This window comes from Protopterus annectens, chromosome 6.part0, assembly GCF_019279795.1.
Source record: "Protopterus annectens isolate FY-2018-M chromosome 6.part0, PAN1.0, whole genome shotgun sequence".
NCBI classification, from domain to species: Eukaryota; Metazoa; Chordata; order Ceratodontiformes; family Protopteridae; genus Protopterus; species Protopterus annectens.
In genome coordinates, this window is record NC_056737.1 from 1,784,046,110 (window position 1) to 1,784,066,816 (window position 20,707).

A 20,707-nucleotide genomic window follows, 5' to 3' on the forward strand; every position below is an offset into this window, starting at 1 on the left:
TAGCTTTCAGCTGGTCCATGTGGGATATATTTTCTACATCACAGGTTAGTAGGAAAAGAAAAAAAGAACAGAGAGAATGTAAAAATATGGTATTGTTAACTCTGGATGGAATCAAATCAGAGCGTATAGGATTGCAATGGGTTACTGCTAGATAAATAAAGGATGAGCGTCAGGAAGAAAAAGGTGGTTGTACCTGCGGTTTCCATCTCATACCTTGTCATGGTTTGATGTTGACAGAATAAAGAGGGTACCACTGTAATTTAGGTCTAGAAGTAGTATTTATTAAGATGTAGATTGTGAGAACATGTGAGTGCCAACATGACTGTGTACATGAAGTGCAGCATGGGTACCTTATTGATTTTAGGACTGGCAGGGGGTCTCCTACACATTACTGAAATGCCACTTCACCGACTTTCACATGACCGAGCTGACAACACTGACAGGACATAACACCGACCGCTCAGAACACCGATGGGAAACTGACGGTGTGTAACTCATTGGCCAACCTGACAAGCACACAACAACGGCAGCAAACAAAACAAACCCACATGTGGGGCTTTGTTCCCCACACCCCCCCCAACTAAATATACCAACTCTGAGATTGCACTACCGTGGAGGTAATAGGCAAAGGTCGACATGCTAGCCAAGCACTTCCTTACCGTCAGTTTCCCGTAGGTGTTCCAAGTGGTCGGTGTTATGTCCTGTCGGTGTTGTCGACTCGATCATGTGAAAGTTGGTGAAGTGGCATTTCAGTAATATGAAGGGGACTCCTGGCAGCATACAGAGTTACCTTCACAGTCTATGGAAGAAAGTGTATGAGTAATTATGTGAAAGGTGGTTGAAAATTAAATAACATTGGAGAGTGACGGTTTTGTTGCAATATGGAAATATAACTTACTATATTAAGGCACTATCAGGCGTTATAGTAATGTAATGCGCAATCATTTATTAGTGTTGTTATGAGGCTGTATGTGCAGTCAAGTGTCTTACTACCACCAGGAGTTAAGTAACTTGAACATTAACCTACCTCTGGGAATATCTTATTGTTATTATCTTAAGTGAGTCAGTATTTTAGTTATACTTCTTAATCTTGTGACTCAGCAATTTTAATAACTTTCAGGTATTGATATGTTTATATGTAATCAGCTCTTTTGGTTGACATATCTAGATTACTGACAAGAAACACCTGGAAGACCTGAAATAGTACAAAAAGTTTTCCTTATTCTTGCCAGTGTGGTATCAGTCTATATTTTCAGACAGATTGGTTTGTGTATTATATGATGATTACATTTCCATTAGCTGGTAGAATATTCTTCTGCAAATCATATAACTTAAGATGAATTATCATAATATAATGTTATTCATAACAAACAGAACATGAAGGAATCAGTGATTTTTATTTTTATCTCACTGCTATTACCATTTACTCCCAACAAAATGAATATTGGGCCTCAGAAATCTTAGCTATCAGGAAAGGATGGGATTACTCTCCCTGTATTCAGCACTGTATGCACTCTTGAGGGGAGATTTGTGACTTGAGTTCCACTCATCTAGGGATCCCTTATCTGAGTCCTCCTTTTTCTTAATATGTCAAATAATGCAGCCAACACTAGAACCAGAGCTTTTGAACTTAATTGGGGAAAAAATAAAGCTAAACAGAGAGATATGTTCATCATCCAGCACTAATCCTTGCTTTGGAAGAGACCCCCTTGCAAGTCAAATAGTGCAGTTCCCTGTCAGCCTTCAAACACATCACTGACAATTGTATGGAACCTTAAAATGTACTCTGTGACTTACAGGCCTTGCCTATCTTAAAAAAAGTTGGTAGAGCCTGACAATGGTTATTGGCAAGGCTCACAAGGCCTCTGGTCTAATAACCTTATACTTCCTATGATTTATTTATAGTGCTTTCAGTTTGTTTTTATAGTGTAATAGTATTTATATTTTTTCTAGAACTTTATTTATATACTTATTTGTTTTGTTAACCATTTGAACTGAAATTTGAAATTAAATATTACATTTTAAAATTTAGCAGTATCAGAGACACAACAGGTAGGGCACTTACTTTTGGTACAGAAGGCTGCCGGTTATATTTCCCACACGAGGCAGATGGATTGCTGAGACTAGTGCATATGATCATAGGAGGTTATTAGGCTATCGACCCAGAGGTAATTTTAAGCCTAGCCATTTCATCCCAATGTAATACCATAGAAATGCTAGTCAATACCCACGACTGCAATTCAGTAATGACTGCCCATGTCCAGGGGGGTTGTGGGCTGTATCCCCAGTGAGAATTTACAGTGCCCCACCCTCTCATTCAGCTTCCTCTTGAACAGTATCACACAGGTGCTTATACCTCTCAACTATAAAGATTTTCGCAGATTGTCCAGATTTATGCTTCTTATTTTTGGCTTGTTTTTCATAAAACTGTGTTTTTCTGTCAAATTTGTAGCAATTCATTAAAGACTGAAGTTAGAAAATAATGACAGTCTTTTGAGTTTCAGACTTTATACCCTTCAGAAAATTCATGCTAATGCAAAATGTTATTCTATCAACTTTCTAAAACCTACCAAACACTCAAACACTGAAGCCAAGAAGCCAGACTCCAGTAGTGTGTATATGTTATATATATATATATATATATATATATATATATATATATATATATATATATATATATATATATATATATATATATGCGTGTGTGTGTGTGTGTGAGAGGAGACAGGCATTAGTGTTTTTAAAAAATAACCCCAATGTGGTTATAAATGGTGCTAATAAGGGGGGTGCGGTTGTCCTATGGGATTGGGAAACATATGTACTTGGGTCTATTAGTCAACTATCAGATGGACAGTTTGATCAGAAAATGGTACTAGATCCTACTTTGTATTTTAAAAAAGAGAGAGATTCTTTTTTGTCCATAGCTTTCGAAGACAGCATTATTACTAGGAATATAGTACATCATTTGTTTTATATGCTTCCCAAACTTCACAAAAATCTTACAGACCCTCCAGGGACACCAGTTGTGTCGGGTCATGGTTCTTTAATGGAACCATTATCTGCATTTCTAAGTATCGCAAGCCTTTATTAGTGGTGGTTCATGCTAAAATACAAGACACCACTGGATTTCTTAATATATTGGTGGATACACAATTGGATTCCTCTTGGTATATGTGTACCTTTGATATAATGGCTTTATATACAAATATACCCCACTGGGCAGACTTGAAAGCTATTGATTTTTGGTTAAATTGTATGTGTATTTATGATCCTGGGCTTAACACCTTTTTGTTATGTTTAACAGAACAGGTTTTGACAAAAAATGTTCTTTATTTCAATGGAGACTGCTACCTTGAACTTAAAGGGATAGCTATGGGGACATCCTTTGCCCCCATTTATGCTGACCTATTCATGGGGTTTATAGAGGAACAACTGATATATGATGTCACACATAATAGTTTTGCCGGAAATGGACATATGGAAGCGCTACCTAGATGACTGTTGGCTGGTATGGAAATATGATTTTACATATTTGAAAGAGTTTGTCCAGTATTTAAATGATAATAAATGAGGTCTGTACTTTTCTATTTCCAATGATATTCAACAGATTTATTTTCTTGATGTGGTGGTTACTAAACAATCAGATGGTACTTTAAATACTACCTTATTTAGAAAGGAAACTCAATATAATAGTTTATTGGCGGCAGAGAGCTGCCATCCATATCATATTCTTAATAACATTCCTAAGTCCCAATTTCAGAAGAATATATTCATCTCAGGATGAGCTGCAAAAAATAATCAAGAATTGATTGATAGATTTCATGCTAGGGGGTATAAGGATACTTCTATATGTCAGGTTCATTGTTTAGCACAGAATGTAGGTAAATCCACTTTGTTGAGGTATAAAATACGTTCTAAGGATGACCATCAGATCCGTTTTATTACAACCTCTGGTGCTAAATTCTAGACAGTTTTTTCAACTGATTAACACACATTGGGATATTCTTTTTGACAGATAACAATTTATGTCAAATGTTACCTATACAATATCAATTCACATATAGAAAAGGGAAAAGTATAAAACATTTTTGAATCCTCCTAAAAAGCCTTTCTCTACTGGTAATAGAGTACAACAGTCTATGGAAGGAATACCTTTAGTTGAATGTTTCCCTTGTGGACACTGCACTGCTTGCCAACATATTATGAAAATTAAACATTTTTCTTCTGCCAATATACATGTATTTAATATTAAGTGTTTTGGTAACTGTATTTCAGAGTGGGTGATTTATCTGGCTGAATGTCAATGTTCTGCATTTTATGTGGGACAAACTTCTAGACAATTCAAGATTTGTACTTCTGAACATTTTAGTAATATTCATTGTCAAAGAATGTCTGATGCTTTATATAGGCATATTTTGTAGCATCCTCCTGCTAAGTTCAGATTTACTGCTATTGATCGTATTACTGTTAAATGAAGTAAAAAATTAGGCTGGCATAATATATTGAATAAAAAAGAAAAGTTTTGGATAATTAAGCTAGGGGCTTTGTTCCCTCAAGGCTTAAATGATTTGTTATAATTGGTGAAAGACAGGGGGGTGTCTTATTCTGTGTATTTAGGTGTAATTGTGGATGGGGTATTGATTTAAAACTACAGTAAAGAGAGCTGGGAAGTGTCTGTTTCATCTTGTCCTCCACCTGTCCCTTCCGGCTACCTCTCCTCATTCTCAAACATGTGTCATCACTGATGAAAATGGATGTCCTGCTTGTGTAACCGTGAGCCCTCACATAACCTTTCATCGGAAAAGGGAAGTCATTCATGCATCAGTTTTAATACCTGTTTTGCACAATTCTGCATTGCGTGCGCCACGTATGCCCTGGCAAGCAACTTGTTTAAATCCAGAATTAGGCTTGGATGTGTGCCAGTCCATTGCAAAAACAAAAAAGTTCCACTTCTGGTGTTATGCATGCCATGAAGTCCACTGTAACATTACATAACGTTATTATTAAGGCTGGAAATGAGTCAAAGGCTTTTCTCTGGTTGGCTAGGAAACACACTGATATTCAGTGAGTGGAATATTTTTACCCTTCTGCCAGCGTTCAATACTCATTCAGTCCTGCATCTTGCAACATGTTGTAGTGTACTCTTTGAATGTGATGTGGCAACAGAGCTCTGTGTTAAAAGGAATTCATCTAATACAAGCTCACATTAAGATCAAACAAAACAGTGTTCAATTACACAGTCACTGCCATTAGTACCTGCTCTGGAACATTTTATTTATCTCTTGATCTAAAAGACTCTTAAAACTGGAGAGTATGGATATCAACATCATTGAGGCAGGAAAATTATTACAAGGCACCACAAACATATTAGAAAACCAGCATTTTTAATATTAATCTTTTTGTTTGAGATGTGTAGTCTAGTTTGTCATTCTCAAGTGAAGCTTACAAGTGATCATCATAGCCCTTCACATAAAAAAAAAACTTCTTGCCTTGTGATTCAGCAAATGTTGACATGAGCAATAAGTCCTAACATTAGCTGCCAGCCCCTCATGACATAAAAACCTTTTTGATTCAAAGACAGACCCAGTGCAGTGATGTTACACAGTGTGTAGAATTACCACATTGTGCCATTCTGATGGTCATACTAAATAATAATGAAGCATTCCAGGGAACTGGCTAATGCCATTTAGACATATGTTCTTCCCTGGAAATGCCTGCAGAAGAGATTTATGCTGTTAAGAGATGCTGCATGGATTAGCATGGCTGACAATGAAATTTGCACTGCCAAAATGCCATGGTCCTCCGACTGCTATCAATGGGAAAGGCTATGTGTGACTGTGTGTGTGTGTGTGTGTGTGTATGTATATCTTTGCAGGTGTGTGCATATCTGCCTGTGTGCATGCAGTAAGGGTTTGGTTCGGGACCTGAGAGTGTGTGTGTGTGTGTGTGTGTGTGTGTGTGTGTGTGTGTGTGTGTGTGTGTGTGTGTGTGTGTGTGTGTGTGTGTGTGTGTGTGTGTGTGTGTGTGTGTGTGTGTGTGTGTGTGTGTGTGTGTGTGTGTGTGTGTGTGTATGTGTGTGTTTGTGGGTGTTTAAGGTTCTCCAGTTTGATTCTTGGCTGAGGTGCCTTCTGTACTGAATCTGCATGTCCTCCCTGCATTCACGTACATTTCCTTCTGGTGCTCCAGTTTACTCCCACATTCCAAAGACATGCAAGTAGGTGAACTGGACACTCTAAATTGGTGCAAGTATGAGTGCAAGAGAGTGGTACGTATAAACTACCATGACAAGGCTGGCCACCTGGTTGTGTAAACCTTGGCTCAAGAGGATTGTCACTGTTGAAGTGACACCCCAACACCCCAACCCATGTGCAAAATGGGAAAAGGGGGTTATGATTGATATATATATATATATATATATATATATATATATATATATTTATATATATATATATATATATATATATATATATATATATATATGGTTTCACTTTATAATCTTGAAATACTGAAATATTGAATTTCAGTATTTCGAAACTATAAAGTCGAATGTTCAAAATGCCAAAACCCCGAAACTGCGAAAGACATAATCATGAACATAAACACACCATACACCACACAACACATACATCATCCTACCCACACTACAACAAATAAAACACACACACAGACCAAAACACAAACTAACAAACAAAAACACAAACTAACAAACCCACACTATAAATTAGCATGGGACGCTGCACCCCCCTGCACCCCCCATGTGGGGGGCTGCTTCCCTCACACCCCCCCCTACTTAGATATACTAACTCTGAGATCGCACCAAACAGAAAAAGACAGGAAACTCACCACTAGACACTCCACAGTTCCCTCGCACACATACATTACATATATACAAATGCCACCACTTTCAACACTTAAACACTCATACCTTTACCTGCCTACCCTAACCCACACATAAAACTTCCAAACCCACACACATACACTCAAACACATACCCAAAACCATGACAAAATAGTCACTTACCTTAAATTCCAGCCAAATCCACACACTAAACTGTATATCATGCACATAGTACATCTCGCGTCACGTACCCGAACACCATAACCATGAATTCGACATTTCCGGATTCGCAGTTATGAAGTTTCGCTATTTTAAAAATTTGACTTTATGGTCTTGAAATACTGAAATTCAATATTTCAGTATTTTGAGATTATGAAATGAAACTATATATATATATATCTATCTATATATATATATATATATATATATATATATATATATATATATATACACACACACACACACACACACACACACACACACACACACACACACACATGACTATTTGCAAGTGAGGGAGGAGAGCAAATGCAAGGGTCCTGTGTAACACACTGTATGGACATCCCTATTTAATTTTGTAGTTAATTTACTACATTATCAGAAAATTTAAAGGAGAACTACTATGAAAATGTCATGTACTGTTCTGCATTACTGATGTGTCTGTGGTTATTATTATTTTTCTAATATGTTATACCCCCAAATACCCCGAATGCTGGCCACTTAGCTAGCATGATTTTTTTACAGTCAATGGCTATGCCTATGCCTTTTTGATGTCATTTTAGAGGGACAGCGAGAAATCCCTATGATAAAGGGATCATTTATTGTGGTTTTCTCTCTCATAACCACAATAGTGCTGTGACTACCTACTTTTGACTGTCATCATCAATCTGTATTTTTAATTACTTCATTTCCTTTGATTTTCATTAATGGCCATCACTGATACACCACTTTAATGAATGTGTGAATGACAGGCTTGAAAATGCAGTTGAGTAAATTGTTCTTTTCAAAGTAACAACTGTAGTACATTGTTCAAGTGTGAGAACTCTGACCCATATAATTAAAAAGGTATTACTTGGGCTGAGATGGTTTGTGTTGCATTCAGAACTTTATATTGTAGCTAGAATTAAGAATCTTTACATTCCTTCCCCAACTCATTGACTTATCTCAGCCAAACAATGTATGCAATGCAAAAATGTTATAAGAAAACAACAGAAGAAATATGCACTTTTACAGACAATACAGTGCAGAAAAAATGCAAAATCAAATACTGACAAAAGAAAAAGAATAAGATGAAAATATTGTCTTTCTTTGTAGCACTCAGAATTTGATTAAAGACAAAGTCAACTAATTTGTAATAGTAATAATAATAATAATAATAATAATAATAATAATAATAATAATAATAATAAAATTAATTTGCATCTGAAACCTAAGCTTGAAAGCCTTGCTTTTGTTATAGACTCCAGGCCTGAGATGTGATGCTGGCAATCTGTGACTGATAAAGCATATTTGAATGCTATTGTTCAAGAGCCACCATCTTCTTAATGGCACAATAGTTGGAATAAGTGATCTAACCTAATTATTCTGCTATGCTTAGTAGCCTTCATGATGTAACAGTGATTAATGTAGGAAAGAAAGGCAAACAGAAATAAGTTTAGATATAAACAAATGGAATAGTTATTAAATTATGTTTTTTTCTGTGTATGACATGTTTAATGTTGGACTACAGGGAAAGAAAATCATTTTCTGGAAAGGAAAATTTGACATTTGGGTGGAGTTCTCCTTTAATCACTTTTTCTGTGTCTAATTCACTATTCCCTTTAAGTTACTGTGGTCTGGAACTGTGCTTTCTATGCAAGATGTATATTTCTTCAAAAAGTGCCCAAGCATAGAAAATACAAATATTTCAAATTTTTAACTAACCAATTTAGTTGTGTTACTGTACATCTAATCAAATTTTAGTTGACATGTTTAGCTTGCACTTTATTAAGGAGCATTTCTCTCCTTGCCACTTCTGAAATGGGGCATGTGTCCTGTTAGACTATCCCAGTTAAGAAATACACGTTTCTGTGAGCAGAAAATTATTCCTTCTATTGCAACAGGATATACCTGGATATAACTTACTTGGACTTGAGTGACAAAAGAAAAAAGGCAGTGGAGTGGCCATTGTCTATTCTGACCACCTGACTCCCACTAACCCAAGTAAACCAACACCCTGTCTCACACCTGCTGTACTCCTGATAGCCAATTTTAAACTCAACAATTTCACCACTGTTACCGTAGTTGCTATCTATATTCCCCCTTGGGGAAACATTCAAATCCTGGAAAATATTCTCTCCTACCTCACTCTAAACTTTCAAAATGGAACCATCCTCCTTGGAGATGTCAATATTAATTGGCTTACCCTCCAGGCACCCAACACCAATTCATTCATTAATTTGCATGGCTTTGAGCAACTAATCTCCACACCCACTCATATTAATAAACCTCGTCTCCCTAGCTCTCTCCTAGATTGGATTGTGGTCTCCCACCCCCTCAAATACCTAAACCTAAGACTCTACCAGGCTGTCTTAGTGATCATTCACCTGTGAGAGTCATCAGATATACTCCTCAGTTCACTAGGCCCTATAGATACATAACCTCCTGCAAACTTTCCACCTTCTGCCCTGAGTCCTTTAAAGACCACTTCTCAAGAATAAATTGGTCACATCTAACCTATCTCTCCCTTGACAAAGCTGTCCAGTCACACATGAACAAACAAACAGTCCTGGATAAGGAGCCTCTTCAGAACAAAACCGAATGTACCAAAAAACAGATGAGGCTCGCCACAGCAAAAATGTAAATCAAGAACCTTTAATAACTGCAGTATAGAGTAAGCACTTTCATGTACACATAACGCTTCTTCAGGCTTTAACAACTGCACTAAAACATAATTCATTCAAATAGTACTACCTCCAAATTTAGACCAATCATGGCCAACTTGATTACATCATCATAAACATCTCATTAAAACATATTATCCATTAAAATAAAATCCAAAAAAATGCTCATGTGTTATTCCACTTCCCACAAAACGTACTGATGCTAAGAAAAAAAAAAAAATGTGTGGGAAGCAATGTGCAGAGTAGGTTTTAAATCCCAAGTAGTTCACTATAAAGTTCCAAATACAATACGAATCAGGTTCAGATGTCTCCTCAATGTAAACAGCCTATGCAGGCAATTGCTGACACCCAAAACCAGCGGGTGTGTTCCTCTTCCTAGTAGTTCAGCCACAAACTCTTGTTAGTGCAACTCCACAAAACTATAGCTTGTCATGCACAATCAAGTAAATACAAGCGTTAAGCGGAGGTTATAAATATTTATTAAATAAAAACGGCAAGCGCTTTCAACTTGTGGTCTTCTTCAGGCCAATAACAACTAAAGTGCTTGGTGCAAACATTTAAATATACAAACATTAAAAATGCAATGATGTCACATCCTCAATTAGTTGAAGTGCATGCATTATTTAAAAATTAAAGGGACAGGAAGTGCTGCCCTAATTTCAAGCATAGCTTGTAAGCAACTTCTAAAATCATGAATAAAACATAAAAATATATATAGAGAGCATAAAAATATATGGCATGTATATATATATATATATATATATATATATATATATATATATATATATATATATATTCAGCCATACTGTATTGCTAAACAATCAATCTTATAAACATGCTTTATACATAAAAAAATAATATTTCTATTCTTTTTAACAAAGCTAAAAAATGTGCATCCACACATGTCATGTGTGGAATGCATGCATCCAAATATCCATGTCATGTACTAATAGAAGTGGAACAGAGAGATGGAACTGGGATGTTGCATGTGTGCATTTGTAAAAAAAATATGTGTAAGCGGATAACGCATAAAGTATATATGTGTATGTCTATATGTGTAAATTGTACACATATATAAAGACAGTTGACAATAAGACTATGTGATGTTATATCAATGCTCTAAATGAATACTATGCAAAAGGGGAAAGGAGGGGGGTGTGTGTGTGTGTGTGTGGGGGAGAAGTGACAAGATTAAAGGTAGTGTGGAGGGGGAATGAATGTGAGGGATGGCGGGGGCTAAGAAAAAAGTGAATGAAACAAATAGAAATGTCAAGGTGTAAGTAGATAAGTATGAGATATATGGTGCTCAATGGTGTAGTGACCTAGATTTCAGCATGGGTTTGATGGATACCCTGTCATTGAGGCCAGGGTGACAATCAGCTCTAAGTCTGATAATCCATTTGGTCTCCTTTGCTTCAGTTAAATTCTGGATGTCACCTCTCCTCAATGTGGGTTCATTCACCTGTATCACTTGAAACTTAAATGTGTGTTGTTTAGAGGTATTAATCACATGTTTTGACAATGCACTGCATGGTGAGGCCACTCTGATCTTGTATATGTGTTCTCTGATTCTCTCTTTCAATTTGCGGTCAGTTTTACCTATATAAAACGCACAGCACTGTGTGCAGGTCGCTAAATAGGCTACATGTGTAGTATCACAGGAGGCCGCAGCTGTAAAAACAAATTCCTGTCCTGTGTTCGGATGTATAAAGCTATCTGTTTCTTTGATGAAATTACAATAATTGCATCTACTACATTTCCTGGTCATGCTGCTTTTCACACAGCTCACAGTTTCACATATTCTCTTCGGTCCACATAACATCCTATATAGGTTATGTTTGTTCTTATATGTGAACCTAGGAGAGTGATCAATCACTCCTGATATATCTAAATCAGGGAGAAGAATGTCCCAGTGCTTCCTGTAAATGTCCTTCACATATCTAACATCCTGTGTGTAAAATATTGGTATCCTAAGTCTATCACTACTATCATGTATTGCGTCCAATTCTTTGCATCCATCATTTATATTAGCAAAGTATGGAAACGCTCTACCTTTCCTCAGCTCATTTATATCTTTCATGTTGGCATCTATTTCATCAGGTGAGTAACTTCTATCCAAAAACATATTCCTCAATTCAGACATTCTATTATCAAAGCTTATATTATCAGAGTGTAATCTAGATATCCTCATAGCTTGTCCTCTGACAATGTTGTTAAAAACATGTGCTGGATGCATGCTACTACGATGTAATAGATGATTACGATAGCAGCTTTTCCTATGCACACCTGTGTTCAAGAGGCCACTCGGCAATCTCTGAATATAAACATCCAGGAATGATATCAACTCTATTGAGTTATCCATTGTAAACTTGAGATAGTCCGTGTGGGTGTTTATATCTCTATGGAATTCTAAGAGTTGCTGTTCGTCTCCTTTCCAAATAATAAAAAGGTCATCAACGAAACAGGTGTAAATGACACATAATTTAATCTTGTCACTCCCACACACACACACACACACACACACACACAACCCAGTGGGAAAAAACCCAAACTCCCCATGCATTTACAAAACTATAAAGAACTAAGAAACCAGGTAAAAAAAAATCATCATTAAAGACAAAAAGGACTTCTATACCAACCTTCCCTCCACCCAAATGTCTGATTCCCAAAAATTCTGGAACTCCATAAATCACATTCTGCATCCAGGTAACCCTTCATCCCCCAACCCTGCCCTAACAACTCACCTGAAAAAACTGCTAACCTATTCAACACCCACTTTATTGAATCAATATCTAAGATATTTGATTCCTCCCCTTCTACAAATAATGCTAACAGCATCTCCAATTCCATTTCTACACCCTCTCAGTCAAACTCCTTCACCCTCAAAACAGTACCTACTAACTATATAAGATCCTTACTCTCAAAAGTTAAATCTTGCTCCCCTTCTGCTGACAACCTACCATCTTATTTCCTTCAGATTGCTGCTGAATCCCTTGCTCTCCCTGTATCCATCCTAATTAAATGATCCATCTCAGAATCATATGTCCCATCCATATGGAAAAAGTTCTACACCTTGCCTATACATAAAGGAGGTAACTTCACTGACATCACAAATTTTATACCAATCACAATCCTGTCTACTCTTTCAAAAATATTGGAAAAATCTATCCACAAACAAATTATGCAATACTTACTTCAGGAAAACCTACTCACACCTACCCAATACGGCTTTCACCCCAACATAGTACCACAACTGCACTGACATCTTTTGTAAACACCATTTCCCTTGCTAGTAATAACAATAAATCGGTCTCCTGCCTGTTCTTGGACCTCTCCAAGGCCTTTGATACAGTATTCTACTCTCTTTTCCTGAATAAACTATCAAACCTTAACTTCTCTCTCTCAGCAATTTCCTGGTTTTCTAGTTATTTCTCTGATCATCTACAATCTGTTAAATAGCTCTCAGCCCTATATCCTCCCTTCCCAGTAAAAATGGGTGTCCCAAAAGGATCTATCCTTGGCCCACTTCTCTTCAATATTTTCACTAATCTACTACATACCTCCTGTCCCCAGTCATCCCTTATACAGTATGCAGATGACTCAGCTGTCATCACTATCTCTGATACTCCCTCAGACCTAAACTCTGTCACCCAATCATCCTTCAACTCAGTTGAATCATGGCTCTGTGATAACAAACTAATTCCAAACCCCAAGAAAACAAAACTCTTACTCTTTCTCTCCAGAAACCTTACCCATCTCAAAACATCTTTTTCTTTACTGTCCCTCAACAACACATCAATCTCAGTCAAATCCAGCACAACACTCCTAGATGTCACTATTGATGACCAACTCAGATTTGATTTTCATCTGTTAAACTGTATTAAAAAACACACCAAAAGCTTGGACTCCTTTACTGCAACAAAAAATTCTTAACTAACAAAGCTAAATTAACTCTGTCACATGCTTACCTCCTTCCTACTCTTGTGTATAGCTGTCACATCCTTACTAATCTAAATTCCTCTCGCTTAGCTAAACTTGAATCAACCTACAACAAGGTGGCTAGGTTCACTGCTCATCAACCTCACAGGTCACACCACTGTCTCTCTCTCTAAGACTCTTACACTGGCTAGAATTACCCCACCAGCTTCTCATCTCTCAACTACAGATAATCCATTCAATTTTATATCTGCACTGTTTCTGTCCTAGTCTTACTCCTATAATCTCTAAATACTCCCCAACAAGGTGTCTACATAGCTCTGACCAAGACCTGCTACAGATATATAAACCCAAGACCAAAACTGGCTGCAACCTCTGTAGCCACAACCCTGCCATATCTTGGAACAAACTCCCCCTTGAAATTAGATCCCTCATGCACCCAAAAAAATTCAAAACAGCCGCCAGAAAATACCTACAAACTCACTGGTCCTGACACTGCACTCATCCTCCTTAAACTGTTTCCCTTGGCTATTTTCATTGTTATTCAACACCTCCCCTCCAACATACATGCTCTTCCGACATAATCCCACTACACCCTTTTTATGAGCTTTTTTTATACATTGTCATCTTTAGCTTACACTTTCTTCCTCCATTAGGAATTACTCTTCCTCTAATCTCTTCCTCCATTTTTCACCTCTATCAAATCTCCAAGCCAAGCTGTCAACAATATATTTATTTCAACTCTGCAGCCCTGTATATATGTACATATGTATTTCTTTTTGTTTCTCTATCTGCTATGTTTGTTTTACTCTGGTGTTTAACTATAACACCTTATTGCTTAAAATATGTTGCATTTAATAATAATAATTGTTTCATCTTCAAAAAAAAATTGTATTTCACTGTTGGAGCTTTTCTTCCTGGGTCTCTGCTGAAAATGAGCCACTTAGCTCAGTCAGACTAACCTGGTCAGCAAATGTAAAATAAAATAAATAAAAAAAAGCAGCCTGTTAGTTCACATTTCTTTTTGGCTGCTTTCTACACAAGTCTTTTTTATATATATTAATGGATCTATTTCTAAATTTTGAAGTTTCAAAACTTTGACTTTCTTATGGTCGAGACCATAACATCGAAGTTTTGAAACTTCGAACCGGTTAAATGGAGATCACTGTACAGCGCCGAAAGGTATATTTACTGTTTTTCTCACTGTAGTGCAATCTCAGAGTTGTTATTTTTATTTTTTTATTTACATTTCATTGCTTCAAAACTGCAATCTTATGCTCTCAACCATAAGAAATTCTAAGTTTTGAAACCGAAATTTTGAAGTAGCCCCACATTACTATAATGCGATCTATATTACCAATGCACGATTCAGTCTCTTTCTAATTTATAAACTGTTTATTCTTCCTAGTTAGATAATATTTTCCAGACTTTCACTTCTTCATTTTCTCTTTCACTCTGTATTTTTGTTTCTTTACCTTTTCTTTATAATAGTCTGAACACCTTCTTACCACGTATTCACTGACACAGACATTTTCTAATACTGGATGTATATAGCTCTGTCAGTGCTTCTGCAGTTTTCTACATCTCATTCACTCATTCATTCATTAATTATGTCAGTGATTTCAAGTAAGGATGAGCTTGTTCACCCACAGTTTATATTGACCATTGGTATATTCAAGTCTTCATATATTGCAGGCTTTTGACTATGATTGAATAGAAAAAAAAGATCTGTGAATACACCTTGCTCACTAAGAAGAATACATGGGGTTGACATACAAGAACTAGATAGACATCCTGCATAATGCTATTATGAATTCATAATATCATTCTAGTGTTTCTTGTCTTAATTCAAAATGTTTTAATACAACTTAATCCCCCCCTCCAGTCATTGCATTTCTGAGCTGAACTATTTTATTCACCAAAGCGTTTTAGAACCTTGTTCTCTGTCTTTCTCCAATCTCTGTGAAAAGGCAGGAAAAGCTTAATTTAACTGATAAGCTTTTTTTCTCAGCCTTTTCTGTCACAATGCTATATAAACCATTTACGAAGACTGTTTTCATTTTAGACAAACTGCTCATCATCATGGGTGGCAATCACCTGGAATGTGAAAACATAAAACACATTTAGCTGTATCATTACTCCATAGCAGAACTTGCTGTCTCTCTAACTCAAAATGTGAATTCTTTTAACACTTAAGTCAGCCTATCGATAATACTACTATATTTGATGTATGAAATCATTTGGAAATCACACTGGATGAAGCAATGTATGTTCTCATGAATTGCTTTCATTCTGCTTATGCCATTCAACAGTTGTGATTTATTTATAAAACAAGCTCCTTGTAGCACACCCAGTAAACTTACCATCATCACAACAAACTGCAAATTGCACAGTCTTGATAAGCAGTAATAATATGCTAAACATTGATGTTTAATGGAAATATCTGAGTCCTGATAAAATGACCTGATGGACACAAACACTGAACAGTTAAGAATGCACTCCAACAAGCTTTACATATTATAGTTTTCTGTGCTGGGTTTGTGAAAACCAGATTTGCAACACTTGTTAATATGAGTGTACTTATGAAATGATAATGTGGGCAAATAATTTTATTTAAGTTCAACTTACAGTATGCCTTGAAAAGTACCTTTTATCTACAGTGGTATGCCATAACAGCACAGAATACTCATTCTTTTATTTAAAGTGATAAATAATACAATGTATTATAAAATTAAGTGTTGTCATTTACCTGTTACTATGCATTTCTCTTGGCATTCTTCAGTACTTTCAAAATTATTCTCATTCCCATTGCAGCCACCATATTCAAACCCTTCACATTGTTGTGTGAATACATTAAAGAAGAAACGAGCCATGCTTCCTTTGCATGGACCCTCATCAGCTTTTAGCGCACAGATATGATGGCCAAGTCTCAGTGGAGGAAGTGTGTCACCTATGAAGAATAAAAGACTTAACATGAAAAAACTGCTGTACAACTCACAAATGTCTCTTGGAAATATAAAAAGTGCGGTACACCTGAGCTATCTGCAAAGTAACTTTTAATATATGAAAAAACTGTACCACTGTCAACCAATAGCAGTATGCAGATGGGCTAAACATTTTCTCATTTTAATGTTAAACTGAAATAGCAATATTTTTAAATGTAATTTTAGCATTCAAAGCAGTATACCCTAACTGTGATGCCACTTCAGCTATCAAAGTGTAACTCCTAAGCAAAGAACTGTTTCAAATATGACACCAGCGTGACTATAAACAACCTGCCTTAAAAAATGAATAATAAAAACAAAGTCAGTTGTACCATCTTGTTTGTTTCCTAGACAGAATTCTGAAAATGTTGTTTAGGGACAAGTTTTAGTCAGAATGAGCTGCAAATTAAAATGGCCATCAGCATTAAAGAAGAAACAAATCTGAAAAGTTGCAAAGCATGAGCAACTTGCAACAATACATAAACTACTATTTGTTTGGTTAACATCTTAGATCACCAGAAGAAATGATTCAGAAACCCTAGGTTGCAGAGTTGAGGTATGGACCTGTCTTCCCTGCTATTCAGTTTTTGTATGCTAAGTTTTCTGGTGGGTAGTACTAGGCCTGGGCATATATTACTTAAAAACACATTATGACTTTTACTGCAGTTACTCTGTGTCAAGACATTTTTTTCGAGAGCTTTCTTAAGTACTGTCAGCAAAAAAATTATCTTATCTGGTCTTATTCCAAGCTCTTAGTATGGATATTCCACCTCTCTGCTTTCACTGTAATGTCAGTTTGCTAGTTAGATTGATTCATGGAGTGAGGGAGGACTGCAATAAATGACATTTCTCCAACTATCTAATTATTCATTAAGACGTCATACAGAGACCATTTTCACTGCCACATTTTATGGTTTAGCAGAGGCCTAGAAACTTGGAAAAGGCTTATTGCTGATCTGTTCAATGGGTTTTCTGAACCTATTACTTCAAAAATGTGTTTGTTACCATGTCTTATAAAAGATGATATCCTCTTGGTCGTCCTTCATTTCTCCAATATATTGAATCATTTGTCTCCTACCTGTATTTCTTTTCCTTTAAGTTCATTGTAGCAACTGTTCCATTCATATTACCAAAATAAATGCTAAGAAGAGAGCACAGAGCATCTGAACATAGGATTCCATCAGCTGTTCACCAAGCATGTACAAGCTGAATGTTTATGTGGTGGAGTAGTCTTTTGTTTGTTTGTTTTTGTGTTTTCAGTTAATTTAGTATGCATTTATTTATTTACTATTTATTTGCTTACTTATTTATTTTTTGCATTAAATGCAAAGATAACAGATGCTTATGGCTGGAAACAAAAATGAACTTTACCCTTTTCTAAATTCCAATCATTTTAACAACATGGTGTTACATTATTCCATGGCTGCCCAAGACATCAGGGGGAATACTTAATAGGAACTGGCATAACTTGCAATGTGCTGATGCTTAGAAAACGTGTTTCAACAAACCAAGTAAAATGCTGATGAAATGGATGCCCAAAAAGTATTTATTGGCAGTAAAAACGCATAGAATTTAATCACGTTAAACTCTGTTGATAAATAAGAGTTTATCGTGGTTCAATTCTATGTGTTTTTACTGCCAATAAATACTTTTTGGACATCCATTTCATTAGCATTTTACTTGGTTTGTGGAACAGTTCATTGTTGGTGTTTCAACAAACCCCCACATGTTTACTTTCAAAAAACGCTCAAATATTAAGAGCATTTTAGAAAACCCCAGGAAGATATTCACAAGTGGATTTTCCTAAGACTTTTAAATGTGGCCATTGCCACCAATGCTCTTTCATTGATTTAGATGGGGGGAAGGTTATGGGACCAGATTAGTAAATGGGCAGTCAGTGGTCGATTTAATTGTTGTTCTGACAAAGTTGTTTACCTAGCTCAGTAGGTGTCGTGTCGTGTCTTTTACATTAGTAAAACTAAAAATGCACTCTGTATGAGGATTTAGCAACACATCTACAGTATTATTAAAAAGACAACAAAAGTGATTTGGCTAGACATACACTGAAATGTATCAGCTTTGATACATTTAAATACATTGTACTTGAACAAATTGATGCAAGTCTTTTCACAGGGGACTGGAAAAAAAAAACATCTGTTATATCAGACTCGAAACACAAAGTACAAGACTCCTTAGGGTTTTTATCTGATGAAGTTCTGTTTTCTTATGGTGAATAAAGGAAACAAAAGCACTAATTGCCTTACTCTGCTTGGTGCTGATTATTTGTCTCATTAAGGAGTCTTGTGCTTTGTGTTTTGAGTGTGATTACAGAGTTTTTATCATTTTATCTGTTATATCAGGAACTGATCTAGCAGCACTGTTCGGATGCCACAAACTATCCTGGCTTCAACGATGCCATTTCTTTTTCCAACTTACTTAAAAATAGTATCTAAACTATAAAAATGTATTTTCACTATTTTTAAGTTTGAGCACACATTAGTACTGTCCATACCTCTCAACTGCACAGATTTTTGCAGAATGTCCATATTTTTGTCTCTCTTGTTTCTCATAAAACTGCAGTTTTCTGGCAAATAATTTGCAATCATTGAGGACTGAAGGCAGAAAATAATGTCAAACATTTGAGATTCAGAATTCATACCCTTCAGAAAATTCATGCTAATATAAAACCTGTTATTCTAAATTTGTAAGAGCAATATTTAAAAAGTGTCCCTATTTTCCGGCCTTTGTTCCCCGATTATTTGTCTTTGTCCGGATTTCTTGCTCTAAGAAGTTAAGAGGTATGGTAATATCTTTGTTTACAATCTATTTATGTTTTTAAGCACATTGGTGGGCTTTTTATTTGACTTGTTTGTCATTGGCCAACCAATCTACAATTTAGTTAGTGATTAGTGTGTTCAATGGAGATGTGTCCTGAATTTACTTTTTAGTTGTTGGTTGCATTGGTCAAGTTATTTAATATTTCTGATGATATATTTGTTGATGAAAGTGCTTAACTGTGGTTTTAACTGTTATCTTGTATTAAAGTTTCTTGGTTTGACTCTCGTGCTACCTGGTCATTTGCTTTTTATTTCTGGATTTCTACATACAGGTGCTGGTGGTTTGCTTGGTTGTGGATTTTATTAATTAAACTAGATTAACAGTAGCTAATATAATTTCATCTGGTGTGATGAAATTTAATTACATTAAGGACTGGTTAAATGAAAAAAATCAAAAAGCATATTTTAGTTAATAACAGTACAGAAGTAAATGATACTAGACTTGGGAACTCCTTTACATCATATACTGACATGGTAGGATTGCTTGTTATTGTCATATTAAATGGTTCAAAAGAAAAGAATATTTAAATGGTGGTATGTTAAAAGTACAAAAAGATGAAGTTATCTTTAAGATGAATTTAAGATATTAAAGAATATGCAAATTATTGTTAAATCACAAAATAGCAATGATTCAAGAAAATGTGACATTTTAGTCATACTCTGAAATTCATAATAGCATCTAAAGCTTAGCAAAGAGACCTACAATTTTAGCTGCCTCAAATCAAATAAATGGTATTCAAATTCCAGTTTATAATAAAAGTTGTACAGACATTGATGACATCTCAGTAACATTTAAAAAATTCTAAAAATATCTATAAAGAGGAAAAGTGAACTTTAGATGAAAGATTATTCATCTCTTAAAAAATAAGAACATAGCAAACAAACTATCAGCACCAAATATTAGAACTCTAGATATAAGTATGGCTAACTTATAAATAAATGAGCAAATTAAAAATATAAAAATAAAAAATAAAAATAAAATAAAGGCCCAGGAGTAGATAGAATAATTGTGATGATTTGCAAAACTTTTCTAATACCTTTTACTCAGTTATTACAAAAAGGTCTTTACTCATGTAAAATAAATTGATTCTTTTTGACAATATACATTAGGGGTCCCTTTAATGAAACAAAGTAAAATCTGATCTATGTGCACTTTATACGCCAGTTTCATTATTAAATATAGATTATAAACATTTCTTTCAGTCTTGCCTAATAGATTAAATGTATGCTA

General features: G+C 35.6%; 1 protein-coding gene across 2 annotated transcripts in view; it reads right to left on the reverse strand.

The window, feature by feature from the left end:
- Window positions 1-20,707, reverse strand: part of LOC122804935 (tissue factor pathway inhibitor-like) — an 844,713-nt gene that overhangs the window by 403,070 nt on the left and 420,936 nt on the right. For both annotated transcript variants that reach the window (XM_044075154.1, XM_044075153.1), the window contains exon 2: window positions 16,405-16,605. In XM_044075154.1, coding sequence (XP_043931089.1) covers window positions 16,405-16,605 — 201 coding nt within the window. The remainder of the gene's footprint in view (window positions 1-16,404; window positions 16,606-20,707) is intronic.